Source organism: Podarcis gaigeae (assembly GCF_964106915.1).
Source record: "Podarcis gaigeae genome assembly, chromosome: 10".
Lineage (NCBI taxonomy): Eukaryota > Metazoa > Chordata > Lepidosauria > Squamata > Lacertidae > Podarcis > Podarcis gaigeae.
In genome coordinates, this window is record NC_139686.1 from 73,496,362 (window position 1) to 73,509,348 (window position 12,987).

The 12,987-nt window shown below is 47.8% G+C and overlaps 1 protein-coding gene and 1 long non-coding RNA gene across 3 annotated transcripts; one reads left to right on the plus strand and one right to left on the minus strand.

Moving 5' to 3' along the window:
- The first annotated feature begins 96 nt into the window (after window positions 1-96).
- On the plus strand, window positions 97-8,744 carry CDNF (cerebral dopamine neurotrophic factor). Of its 2 annotated transcripts, none has more exons than XM_083701670.1 (4): window positions 97-259; window positions 4,776-4,903; window positions 5,928-6,069; window positions 8,464-8,744. In XM_083701670.1, the coding sequence occupies exons 1-4, from the start codon at window positions 148-150 to the stop codon at window positions 8,640-8,642; spliced, it is 561 nt and encodes a 186-aa protein (XP_083557796.1). In that variant the 5' UTR covers window positions 97-147; the 3' UTR covers window positions 8,643-8,744. The 2 variants fall into 2 exon arrangements, with proteins under 2 accessions (XP_083557796.1, XP_083557797.1); XM_083701671.1 differs by lacking the exon at window positions 97-259 and adding an exon at window positions 1,971-2,096.
- On the minus strand, window positions 5,928-9,140 carry LOC310826586. The gene is made up of 2 exons (XR_014555863.1): window positions 8,842-9,140; window positions 5,928-6,083 (listed from the first exon to the last, which is right to left on the minus strand). It is a non-coding gene; the product is annotated as an uncharacterized lncRNA (long non-coding RNA).
- Between the last annotated feature and the right edge of the window lie 3,847 nt (window positions 9,141-12,987).

The window sequence follows — 12,987 nt, forward strand, 5'->3', positions numbered from 1 at the left end:
CGCGTAAGCCCGGGCCTGCTTCCGTAACCGGAAGAAGCGCACAGACGGAGGCAGCAAAATAAAATAATAAAAAAAATCGACGTCTCCGCGTGACGTTCTCGGTGGGCGGGCGGAACTCTCGCGAGATCAGGTGCCGCAGACGCAGCCATGTTGCGGCCGCCTCGGCCGGGGGGCCTCTCTTGCTTCCTCGCCGTGGCGCTCGGCCTCGGCCTCGCCTCCGCCTCTAGCCCCGCGAGGGGCGCAGAAGCTCCGTGCGAAGGTGAGGGGCTGGGGGGGGGGGGAGGCTGCGGGGTCACGGCCCACGAAATAGGGGGCGGGGAGGGACCTGAGAGGAGCGCATGGCAGTCCCGCACGCGCACGTGTGCACGCACATACACGTGAATCTGTACATCCTCCTGTGCTTGGCTCTGCGGAGCTTAAAGGCAAGACCTTCCGCACACACAGGCACGCGAAAAGAGAGAGGGAGAAGAGACCCGGAATACGGGACGAAACACAGGACGTGGCATTTCTCATTGGAATATGGGACAGCCCCACTTGATACGCCACACGTACCGAGAAAAACACGCGACACACAACCACACATCCGTTTGGTCTGAGGTTTAAAGGGCTCCCAGTCAGCCGCCAGTGTGCTGTGTTATGGTATGTGCTTTTGTGTTGTAAAGCCACCTCAAGTGAAGGGCAGTTTATTAAATAAAATAATAAAATTAAAAAATGCCTGTTTGTGTTTGTTGCAGTTCTTCTAAATGGTGCAAAATTGGAACCTTTGTTTGTTTTGCTAAGCTTGCAGCTGTGGCACAATACTAACTCTGCTGTCAATGTTGCTGTTGATGGGACCCCCTCAAACAGTGCGATTTACATTCGGGCTGGACCATTTCCCCCCTTTTTTGCTGCTTTTTAAATGATAGCTTTTAAGTAGATCTGCATGTCAAAATACAAGATTTGAACAAACTCAGCCCTCCAGCTGTTTTGGGACTACAACTCCCACCATCCCTGACCACTGGTCCTGTAAGCTGATGGGCATTGTAGTCCCAAAACAGCTGGAGGGCCGAGTTTGGCCATCACTGGCTTATAAGTTGATGCTCTGCAGAAGCCCCATTTTATTTCATAAACGTATACACCACTTGATTGTAAACCTTAGAGGTTTACAAATAGTATATGTGTATGTACAGTGTTACCTCGGGTTACATACACTTCAGGTTACATATGCCTCAGGTTACAGACTCCGCTAACCCAGAAAGTGCTTCAGGTTAAGAACTTTGCTTCAGGATGAGAACAGAAATCGTTCTCCGGCAGCGCAGCAGCAGCAGGAGGTCCCATTAGCTAAAGTGGTGCTTCAGGTTAACAACAGTTTCAGGTTAAAAACGGACCTTCAGAATGAATTAAGTACTTAACCCAAGGTACCACTTTATATGGGAGGGGATAGATGGATTTGTTTTCATTCATGTTTTCATTATGTATTTAGAGTTTTTATTTTGTATTTTTATGCTGTGAATAGCCCTGAGATCTTTGCATGGAAGGCAGAATACAAATCTAATAAATAACAACACACCCTCACTGAGAACTCAGTTATATGTAAGGAACTATGTTTTGAATGTTTTGAGCTTTCAGAATAGGATCATGGTTCAAAATAAGGGTCTTGTGAAACAGGCTCCTCATTCGTATTGGCAACCTAAGGGCAGGGGATTAAAAGCACCCCTTTAGCAAGTGTGTTTTCAGAATCAGCGTACGTCCACTCAGGAGGGATTGGAGTATCAGAGAAACTCATGACATGCTCTAGAGCCCAGTGTGATGGTCCTCAGGATTTGAACCCATGATCTGCAGTGAAGTAAAAGCACCACAGCATAACTTAAGTGAGCACACTTTCCCTAGGCCTTTAACAATGTCCAAATCTGCTGGATGGGTGCACGGTGCTGCATTAATCAGGGTCCTTCTCAACTGCAGGGTGGGGTGGGGATAGCTGTTTCTGCTGTCCTGGAATTAGACCCAGGAAGGGGCTCACTGGTTCACACAGAAGGACCGATTCTTTCCCATTAAAGAACCAGAGAAAGCCAACTACATGATCGAGAGCTGTTGCCTGTGGCCGTCCACACTATTTGGTATGATAAAACATAGATCACAACTTTCTCACTGCTAGTGATAAAGCTACCCTATAGGTAGCAAACTTGTCTGCACAGGCCAGCAACCACTTAGTTTTCAAATCATCTGATTGACCTTTTATGAAATTATGAAACAAATAAAAGAACCTACCTCTAGAGGAACTGAACAGAAGAATTAAGTACTGGATATTTCTAACTGCATTTTTGTAGTTTCTTCTACAATATGGGGAAAGTGAACTTCATTTACTGCTGATTTTAATAATTTTAAAATGTTTCTAATTTTTTTTACTGTCTTTATTGATAACCTTAATATTTATTGTAAACTGCTTTGAGGTTTCATTCCAGTCAAGTGATAGATGAATTGTGTCAAATAAATAAACAAACAAAATGAATTAAATGTCCTCTTTGGCAGTAGCGAGAATTTTTTTTTTATTTTTCACATAAGAGAGAAGATCACCTGTGTGTATGAGAATCAGTGTGCATATCCAAGCCCTCTTCCGAAAATGATGTCCATCTATAAGCAAGAGAATCACATTGTTTTTATTTGCCTGTATAGAGGAGGTGACTTGAAAGGCTTTTGGGGGCAGAAAAGCAGCCTATGAATATAAGTCAATAAAGATTGCTTGTGGGCTTTCTTCACTGTTCGCTGACTCCTTTAAGTCCTCTGCCTCCCGACAACTTTCTGGCTTTTTCTGGTAGCCATGATGGGTCAGTGTAGGGGCCAGATCCCGCCCAAGAGTCACCAACTTCCCCCCCTCCTTAATGCCAGCCCTGCACAGTAACAGCAGGGCTGTCCTACAACAGGGGCAGGGAACTCCAGGCGCCAAAGGGAGGATTGTCAAACTGGCAACACAAACCCTCCAACATTCCTCAGGTGAAAATAGGGACATTTCTCCCTCCCCCCACCCCAATTTCTCTCTTGCCCTCTGCAAAGCATGTCCTGTCAGAAGAAGGGTGAGTGCCCAGTGGTGGAGCTGGGTGCTCGGGCACCCAGAGGGGCACACATACTGTGCACCCGGGGCAGGTTATCCGCCCACGGGGGTGGGGCGATCTGCCCACGGGACCTATCTCGGCACAGCGATCCTCCCTGGGGTGGATCTCGGTACAGCTGCGTGATCCTCCCTGGGGGCTGCCCCCCCACGACTCCCAAGCCTACAACAAGCGAGGGGAAGGGGGAGAGCTGCAGCAGCCACTTTGCTGCTCGCTGGGCTTGGGGGTGCCCCGCGCCCGCTTCCTATGCCTCTGTGAGTGCCAACACCGCTATGAGGTACAGTACACATACCCTCCACTGTCCTGAGAAAACCCCTTAGTCCCGATTTTATTTTATTCTTCAGAAGATTTACAAACAGAAAAACACCCAAAAAATAAATTTAGAAAGGGGCAAGATTAGCTGTGGACACACAAAGCATTTTTTGTTTAAAGCAAAACTCCCTGCACTCTGCTCTTCTGCCCCTTTCTTCCCTCCCAGGGCAACCCTGCCCTCGGCCTGCCTCTCAGAGCATCATGCCAGGCTGGGCTCCTCTCCTGCCTCCAGCAGCCGCTATGAGTTGCCCAAGGGAGGAAACTGGAAGCACTGGCCATGGAGAGGCCATGGGATGCTGGCTTGCAGTCGCCACTGCTGCCACCCAGTCGCTCAGGACTAGCACCCGCTCATCCACTGGCAGTGGCAGCACTGGTGGGAGAAATGGGGACATTCCAGGATCAAATCAGAAGCTGGAATGGAAAATAGGAACACTTGGAGGGTATGGCAACGACCGTTTTATGCTTGTTCAATGCACACACGGTTGTGCACATCGCTACAACCTGGAAGTGGCTGGAAAAGGGAGCGGCACGGGCTTACACACACTCTGCCAGCTTGCATGGGGGCCAGGAATGCACACTCCCCCCGTGCAAATTGTGTGTTCCTGGATTCCTTAGTGTGTGCCCTCTTGCTTGCCTTAATGAAGAGATCTGTGAGGGGTGGGGGTTGAAACCTCAGACTTTTGTGTGGTTGCAACATCGTCTACTGAAAAAAGATTATTATTTAAATTTATGTTAAAAAAAGGCCTGGGATAGTTCAGCTGGCAGAGCCTGAGACTCTTAATCTCAGAGTTGTGGGTTTGAGGTCCATGGTATTGCAGGGGGTAGGACTAGATGACCCTCAAGGTCCCTTCCAACTCTGATTCTGTGATCTTTCGTTCCACCTCCTTTTGTCTGTGGCTTCACAATGGAAGCAAAGGCCTGGCCGGGGTGAGGGGAATGGGGAGAATCCCCAGTCCCACCCTTACACCAATTTTTCCATTTCCCCCCAATTATTTCCAAAAAATATGGGCAAATGTGCCCCCCCCCGTTTTTCCCCTCCCCACCCCTCCAGGCCTTCTCATCTCTAGCCCTGCCCAGTACTTCTGTCTGACCCCTGGAATGCCCCCTGCTGGCTGCTGTCCTCGGGAAAGGCAAGGGTCTTTCCCTGGGACACAGTGATGAGTAGGGTGCCTAAGTGGAGTCACTGGAAGGCAATAATAAGCATCTCCGCATGGGGCCATTTCCTGATCAGATGTGCATGCGCTGAAAGAATGGCAAGCCATTCTGTGTGAAGTTAGTCATTTTAAAATTTATTTTCAACTTTGTTTTCTGTTGATCTTTTTGACCAAAGCACTCTGGTGTGTCTGTTATTTTATATTTTACCTTTTTCTTATACAGTTTGTCAAGATTTTTTGAAAAGATTTTATAGTTCTTTAAAAGAAAAGCACTCTGATTTCTCCGTGGCGTCTATTGAGAATGAATTAGTCAGGAGCTGCATGAACACAAAAGGAAAAGAAAACCGCTTGGTATGATTTCGTACTCTTTTCCCCCTTAGCAATGTTTCCAGTGCTTAGGCTGTGTACACACTTTACTGTAAAAGCACATTCATAGCCTGGGACTTTGCAGTCAAACATAACTATGCATGAGTGCCAGTTAATGCATGAAGCGTAAGACTGCACATTAGATTCCTAGACTCTGCCAAGTCACCCCCCCCCCTTTTCCAATGAGGAAGGAAGTGGAGCTTTCTCTCCCTGTTCCCTCTCTCTCCATGCCATGTAACCAACCAAGGAAGACATGTCAGGGCAAGCTCCAACCTATCTGTATTTTCTACTCATGAGTATTCTGCCTGTGCTCTTCTTGCTGCTATTTGGATAAATGCGTGAATCTGACCTTTGGAATGTTTTGTAAGTAAAGCATTTCAAGCTTAAGAGTGCGTGGTCTGTTCATTGCTTTGCAAGAGGACTAAAAGGGATATATAAAAGGTTTTGGCAGCCTACATTCCTATACTTCACTGTCCTGCTTGACTTTGTGAGCTTAAACTCTGCAACTAGGGGCTCTCTCTTGCTAGAGAGTTAGTTTAGTCCCACGCTTTGAATCCAGGCACCTGGCCGATTCCTTTGTGATTCACCCCACACAAGTGGGTCACAGGGATTCTATTTCCCCCCACACAAAGCACATTCTTTTTCTCAAAGAATTCTGGAAACTGTAGTTCTCCCCTCACATAGCTATAGTTTCCAGCAACAAGCTACAGTGCCCAGAATCGTTTGAGGAGCAAAATGGGCTTTAAAGGTAGAGTGCATGCATGGGAGAGGAGGAAGAGGGAAGCCGCTTTCCCCCAGGGAAGCAGGAAGAATCAGAGCAAACTGCAATCAGGCCTCCCAAAGATTTGCTCCAGTTGTTCCAGTTAGAGCTAAAGAGCAGGTTTTGCAGAGGAAAGCAGCAGAGCAAAGGCAGAACCACTTGGACCCCTGCTTTCTAGGCATGAGGCAAGCGGAAGTATCAGTGAGCCCTGACTCTGCACTGGTACTGACAAGATTTCTATTCTTGTAGTGCTACTACATCGGAGCCACAAGTGATGCAGCAACCAAGATAATTGGTGAAGTCAGCCGCCCAATGAGTGCTCACATACCTGTGCCAAAGATCTGTGAGAAGCTGAAGAAAATTGACTTTCAAATCTGTGAGCTCAAATACGGTATGATGAAATCCCTGTGCAAAACAGAGGCGGGCATAACAAAATAGGCATATTGGAGACAAAGGAGCCCAGGTTCAGACATGGCACTAAACCAAACCATGGCTTAGCTCTGGGCATCTGCAGGATCGGGGAAGAAGAGAAGCAGCTGGGATTTGTGCTGCATGGACTCACTCATTCGCACTTGGCCATGCTCTGCAAATGGGGCGTGGAAATTAGAACCTAGACTTTGTGATTGGCAGCAATGAGAGGCTTTTTCTATTGTTATTTTCAACATGGGAAATTATGTTTTTTCAAGAATGTGGTAGGCTGAAGAGAGGGCAGCCAGGTTGCAATCCAAGGCACACTTACCTGTAGCAGGGCCTTTTTTTAACCAGAATGCGCTGGAATGGCGTTTCAGCACCTCTCAGCTGGGCCCTGGAAGTGGGGGGAGAGACCTGACCAGCCTCAGCAAAGCCCCCTTGCACCTCCGGCTCACAAGGACATCCTGCACGGGCTCCAGAGTGGGTCCCTTGTGACCTGCATGTTCAGCGGAGCTTTGCTGAGGTTCTTCAGCCTCCCAGCTAACAGCTGACGCACAGGAAAGCCCCACCTCAGCTGAGCAAGCCCCCCCCTGCTCTGAGCCAGAAGGGGGAGCTCATTAAGGTGCTCAGCTGAGGCGTGGAAGCTCCCCAGGCCTCAGCTGAGCAGCCTCAACAAGCTGCAGGCTTGCGAGGAGACCCCCTTTCCAGCCCAAAGAGATCCTCTTTGGGCTCTGGGGTGGTCTTTGAGGGAGGTGCGTTCCAGCACCTTTTCAACTAGACAAAAAGCACTGCCTGGGAGCATATGCCATGAAACACAGTGGAACTTACTTTTGTTTAAACATGCACAAAATTGCTTGGGCTTTTGGTTCAGGCTCTCCTAGTCACTATGCAGATTTCAGGTTGTACCCAGGGATGCTGGAGCAAAGAAGCAAGTTATAGCTTATCCTTCGCATTTTTGAAAATATAATTTCTATCAGTTAGAATGAGGACTAATAAAAGAAAGTGCTTCTTTACACAACATCCATCATTGTCCTGGCTGGCACATTCGCAGAAGAGCAGCCAATGAACTGACAAGACTCCAGGTGTTGGGATGAAATCAGGCCAGTTCTTTATGGGCTGCAGAAGGGAGGGTGCAGGTCAGCATGGCAGTAGCGCCAGGATCGGTTTGCCATCAACTCACCTGCTGCTGGTGGAATGGGATCTGCTGGGTTTGGACCAACCATGCCACAGTGCTGAACCCTGTTGTGGTGCAAGCCAAGCTGGCAAGGTCTGCCTGGGCAGCCGGGTGAGGATTCCCACCAGGCAGAGACCCAACCTGAGCTTGTGGCGTGCCCAGGCAAATTTGCCCCTCAGGCCCCTTACGGATACCCGGCTTCACTGTTGATCTTGCCCAATGCCGTTCCCACCCCTTTACATACAACGTTATTCCCCCTAACAAAAAAACAACAAAAAGGGTCATGTGTTTTACTGAGGGAATGGTGGAAAAACTCCCATCCAAGAGCCTATCGGGTTGAGAGAAAAAATTCCTTTCCAGCCCTGTCAACCAGCAACCCAGATAACTCAGTAAAGGCTCTAAGCTGAACAGGGGCACCAGCTCCTGGGGGCCGAGCCCTCCCCCCTAACATTTTTTGGGTAGCAGTGTCCCCCCTAATGTCCAAAAGCAGCTCCAATGGCCAACTCCTCCTCCTCCTGCCGCAGAGGGGAAGGAGCGTCGAAGCCGCCTCCCGCGGGTGGCAGCCCCAGGAGAGGAGGACTGCCGGCCATTGAAGCCACACGGCCAACAACTTTGGCTTTACTCCTCCAGACATCCTGAAGTCACGCACAATTGCCCTCACAAGCTGGTGCCTCTGAACCTGAGTGTTAGGCTGGTGGAGCAAAATGGCCCTTAACTCTGAAGGGGAAGCCTTACATAAGCCTGACTCCCCTCAACCTCCCATGGGGGCCCAAAGATTCAAGGGAGAATCTGTCCCGTTGACCCCTGCGGAAATAAGATGTGGACGGGACTCGCCTCATTTTCTGGGCCAAACTGCCCCGCGTGGATTGGGCCCAGAATGGAACACATGGAATTCACTGCTGCAAAGATGCAGTGGTGATCTGTATCTTGGATGGCGTTTAGAAAGGAGTGGGGGAAATAATAGATCTGTCGAAAGATATTAGGTTTGGTAACCAAATATTCATGGGGGGGTATACCAAATGCGAGGGATTCCAGCCCACCTTCCTTCCTTGTGAGGTTCCATGTCTGCCTGCTGGAGGCGTCCTTCAGCATGAGCAGGCTAGCTGGAAAAGCAATATTCTCCTTGAACATACATGGGATCATGAGCTCCTTGTCTATAATACCGCAAATAAAATTAATAGAGCTTGTTTGTTTTTACAGAAATGGAACTGGATTTAACAGCGGTAGATCTCTCTAAGATGAAAGTGGCTGAGCTGAGGAAGATCCTGGACAGCTGGGGAGAAGTGTGCAGAGCATGCATTGAAAAAACGGACTTTGTGGATCTGATTAGAGCACTTGCACCAAAACATACAGCTGCATCTTCCAGAGCTGACCTCTGATGGAATGCCTGATCTTACTTCATGCAGTTACATCTCTAAGCGTAAACCCTGAAATATTAATAGTTACAAGGAATTTGTTATAAATAAATGTTAATAGAAGTTCCTGGGCCTTGAAATACTTTTGTGGTAAAGTATAAAGAGAACTTGAGTAGATGAGAAAAATAAGGTACAAAAGAGCTGTGATCCTACACACACTTACCTGGGAGTTGTTCTTGGCATCTGTCTGTCTGTGTAGGGTTTACTGCGTAGCATTTTCTTCCCCTAAAAATGTCCTCCGTGGACTTCAGTAGGACTTACATCTGAGGATTCATAGAATAATAGAATATTAGAATTGTAGAAGTGGAAGGGACACCAAGGGTCATCTAATCCAACCCCCTACAATGCAGAAATCGTGGCGAAAGCATCCATGACAGATGGCCACCCAACCTCTGTTTAAAAATCTCCAAGGAAGGAGAGTCCACCACCACCACCCAAGGGAGACCTTTCCACTGTTGAATAGCTCTTACCGTGAGAAAGTTTTTCCAAATGTTTAGTCAGAATCTCCTTTCTTGTAACTTGAAGCCATTGCCTCGAGTCCTACCCTCCAGAGCAGGAGAAAACAAGTATACTCCCTCCTCCATATGACAGCCATTCAGATATTTTAAGGTTGCTACCGCACAATTGCACTCAGTTCACACACTAGCAAGGTTATGCTTAAAATTCTACAAGGCAGGCTTAAGCAGTATGTGGACTGAGAACTCCCAGAAGTGCAAGCTGGATTTCAAAGGGGCAGAGGAACCAGAGACCAAATGGCAAACATGCGCTGGATTATGGAGAAAGCTAGAGAGTTCCTGAAAAACATCTACTTCTGCTTCATTGACTACGCAAAAGCATTTGACTGTGTCAACCACAGAAAACTATGGCAAGTTCTTAAAGAAATGGGAGTGCCTGATCACCTCATCTGTCTCCTGAGAAAACTCTATGTGGGACAAGAAGCTCCAGTTAGAATTGGATATGGAACAACTGATTGGGTCAAAATTGGGAAAGGAGTACGACAAGGCTGTATATTGTCTCCCTACTTATTTAACTTATACAGTGGTACCTAGGGTTACAGACGCTTCAGGTTACAGACGCTTCAGGTTACAAACTCCACTAACCCAGAAATAGTACCTCAGGTTAAGAAATTTGCTCCAGGATGAGAACAGAAATCGTGTGGCAGCAGCGGGAGGCCCCATTAGCTAAAGTGGTACCTCAGGTTAAGAACAGTTTCAGGTTAAGAACGGACCTCCAGAACAAATTAAGTTCTTAACCTGAGTTACCACTGTATGCAGAATTCATCATGCAAAAGGCTGGACTGGATGAATCCCAAGCCGGAATTAAGATTGCCGGAAGAAATATCAACAACCTCAGATATGCAGATGACACAACTTTGATGGCAGAAAGTGAGGAGAAATTAAAGAACCTCTTAATGAGGGTAACAGAGGAGAGCACAAAATGTGGTCTGAAGCTCAACATCAAAAAAACTAAGATCTGGCCATTGGTCCCATCAACTCCTGGCAAATAGAAGGGGAAGAAATGGAGGCAGTGAGAGATTTTACTTTCTTGGTTTCCATGATCATTGCAGATGGTGACAGCAGTCATGGAATTAAAAGATGCCTGCTTCTTGAGAGAAAAGCGATGACAAACCTAGACAGCATCTTAAAAAGCAGAGACATCACCTTGCCAACAAAGGTCCGTATGGTTAAAGCTATGGTTTTCCCAGTAGTGATGTATGGAAGTGAGAGCTGGGCCCACGAAGTAATTAAGAGGCTGACGATGGGAGTAAATCAGCCTCCCGGGGTCTCCCCAGAGGGTGGGGAGACACTGCCTTGTCCGCAGTTGCCAATAAATCACCCCCAAGTTCGAAAGAAGGAGGGGATGAGGGCATTGGACGGAAAGCCCTCGAGTGAGATTCTGGATCTTCCAGACGCTGCTTCTGAGTGCGACCTAGTTGCATTGCTTAAGATAAAATAATTGGATGTAAAAGTAAATGCACATGTTTCGAGCGAAGGAAAGGGTGTTTTATCTGCTAATCAAATCTACCGCTGATAAGTTAAGAGTGATGGGACGGACTGAACAGAAGGCTACAGCAAAGAATCACAGCTATGTCGGTATGTTGAAACGGAATGGAAGGGGGGGGAACTTCCTTCTTTTTCAATATGTTTTACCTAACAACCCCTCCCCTAGAAGAACCGCCATATGACTGATAGCAAGTGAGATTGGAAAATAAACTGTGTGGAAACAAAAATATCAACTAAAGGCTTTGTTTTGTGGAAGATCTGGAAGAGAAGGGCTTTCCTGTTGCGCAGTTATTACTGGGATCCGCCATTATGAGACAGACTTTGTTGCGAGATTTACAGTCAAAGGGGGAGGTGAGCCACCGTTTTGCTTTTATGTATGGATTGTAGATTTGAATGGGCAAAAACTCCCCTGGAAAGACTGATTTATGGAGCAACTGGTCTGGGAAAATTAAGGAGTAGACGCTTAGATTGTATTTCATTGGAATTGTCGAAAATGGCGCCAGCCACTTGAACAGGACTTTTGGATCAACATGAGACGAATTACAGGAGAGCATTACAAAGTTCACACAGAAACATAAATAATGTTGATGCAACTTGCCTGTGGAAATACTCGGAGGTTACTAAGAAGAAAACAGATAACAACAAAGAGATGGAAAGATGGGACTTGTGAACATCAAAGCAGCAAAAATATGAGATGATTGGACCCTTTCTGAACTCGAAGCATGGGAACCCCCAACAAAAAATTAAAATTCGGCTAAATATTTGGAGTTTATTATGTACTAGTATAATCTGGAATTAATGTGATATGATTGGTTTGTTAAATGGAAATTTAATAAACATTATTTAAAACAAAGAAAAAGCAAGTGAGAGCTGGGCCATAAAGAAGGTTGTTCACTGAAGAATTGATGCTTCTGAATTATGGTGTTGGAGGAGACTCTGGAGAGTCCCATGGACTGCAAGAAGATCAAACCTATCAACTCTGAAGGAAATCAGCCCTGAGTGCTCACTGGAAGGACAGATCCTGAAGCTTAGGTTCCAATACTTTGGCCACCTCATGAGAAGAGAAGACTCCCTGGAAAAGAAATCCTGGATATTGGGTTATCAGATATCCAGATACTGGGTTACCAGATATCCCCGTTTCCCGGACACAGTCCCCGGATTTGCGAATAAGTCCCTGGACAAATTCCATCCCCAGAATGTCCCCGGATTTCATCTAATGTCCCCAGGAAACGCAGCAGCGGCAGTCTCAGCAGCCCGGAGCAGTTGGCTCTGGCTGGCTTCAGGAGCTGCTCATATGATGGTGGTGCAGGGGCTCTAAGATGCATCTTCTGGGCTGCCACCATCTTCCCTGACCCCAGCAACTAAGCTGTGGAGGGAGGCTTCATGCTGCCTATCGGAGCAGCCTCCCAACTCCTACTTGCGTGCAAACAGGAGGGAGGCGGGGATCTCTCAGCTGTGAAGAGAGACTTCACGCTGCCTATCAGAGCTTGCATGCAAGCAGGAGGGGGCACGGATCTCTCAAGAAACGGGAAGCCTCCCTTCCCAGCTGATGGATCCCTGCCCCCTTCTGCTTGCATGCAAGTAGGAGTTGGGATGGGGCTGCTCCGATGGGAAGGGAGGCATCACACTGCCTGAGAGATCCCTGCCCCCTTGCTTACATGCAAGTAGGAGTTGGGATGGGGTTGTTCTGGAAGGCAGTGTGAAGCCTCCATTCCCAGCTGAGGGATCCCCGCCCCCTCCTGCTTGCTCTGATGGGGCTGCTCTGATGGGAAGGGAGGCATCGTGCTGCCCGAGCCTCACCGCTGCTGTTGCTCTCAGCCCTCTTCCTCTGCCTTCCATGCCTGACCCACCGCACACCGCTTCCCCACCACCACCACCACCGAAGAACCAACAACTCAGGGGCTGCCCAGGCTCGTGGAGAAAGGAGATAGAAGCCTCGGAGGAAGGGGAAACATGGCGGTTGAGGTTAAGGCGGCGGCTGCTCCTCTGCCACCACCATCACTGCAGCATCAACATCCTGAACGTATGTATGTATGTATGTATGTATGCATGTATGTATGTATTTAATTAAAGTGTCCCTGGATTCATTGAAAAACATCTGGTAACCTTAATATTGGGACTCTGAGGCTTTATACTGGAGGACCCCCAATCTGGAACAAACTCCTCACCTGCCAAAGAGACCCCAACTTGGACAACCCACTGCCCCTTATCTGTGTGGGCATGGCTTCGACTCGGCCCTGTTTGGTGCAGAAGCACCAACCAAAGTTTCCTGCAATTAAGAGTACATCTCAGCTTTTTTCTGAGCA

Coding starts and splice junctions, on each gene's coding strand:
- CDNF (XM_083701670.1), top strand. CDS start 148: ATGTTGCGGCCGCCTCGGCCGGGGGGCCTCTCTTGCTTCCTCGCCGTG. Junction 4,904..5,927: donor AAGGAAAAGAAAACCGCTTG/GTATGATTTCGT, acceptor CTATTCTTGTAG/TGCTACTACATCGGAGCCAC. Junction 6,070..8,463: donor AATCTGTGAGCTCAAATACG/GTATGATGAAAT, acceptor TTGTTTTTACAG/AAATGGAACTGGATTTAACA.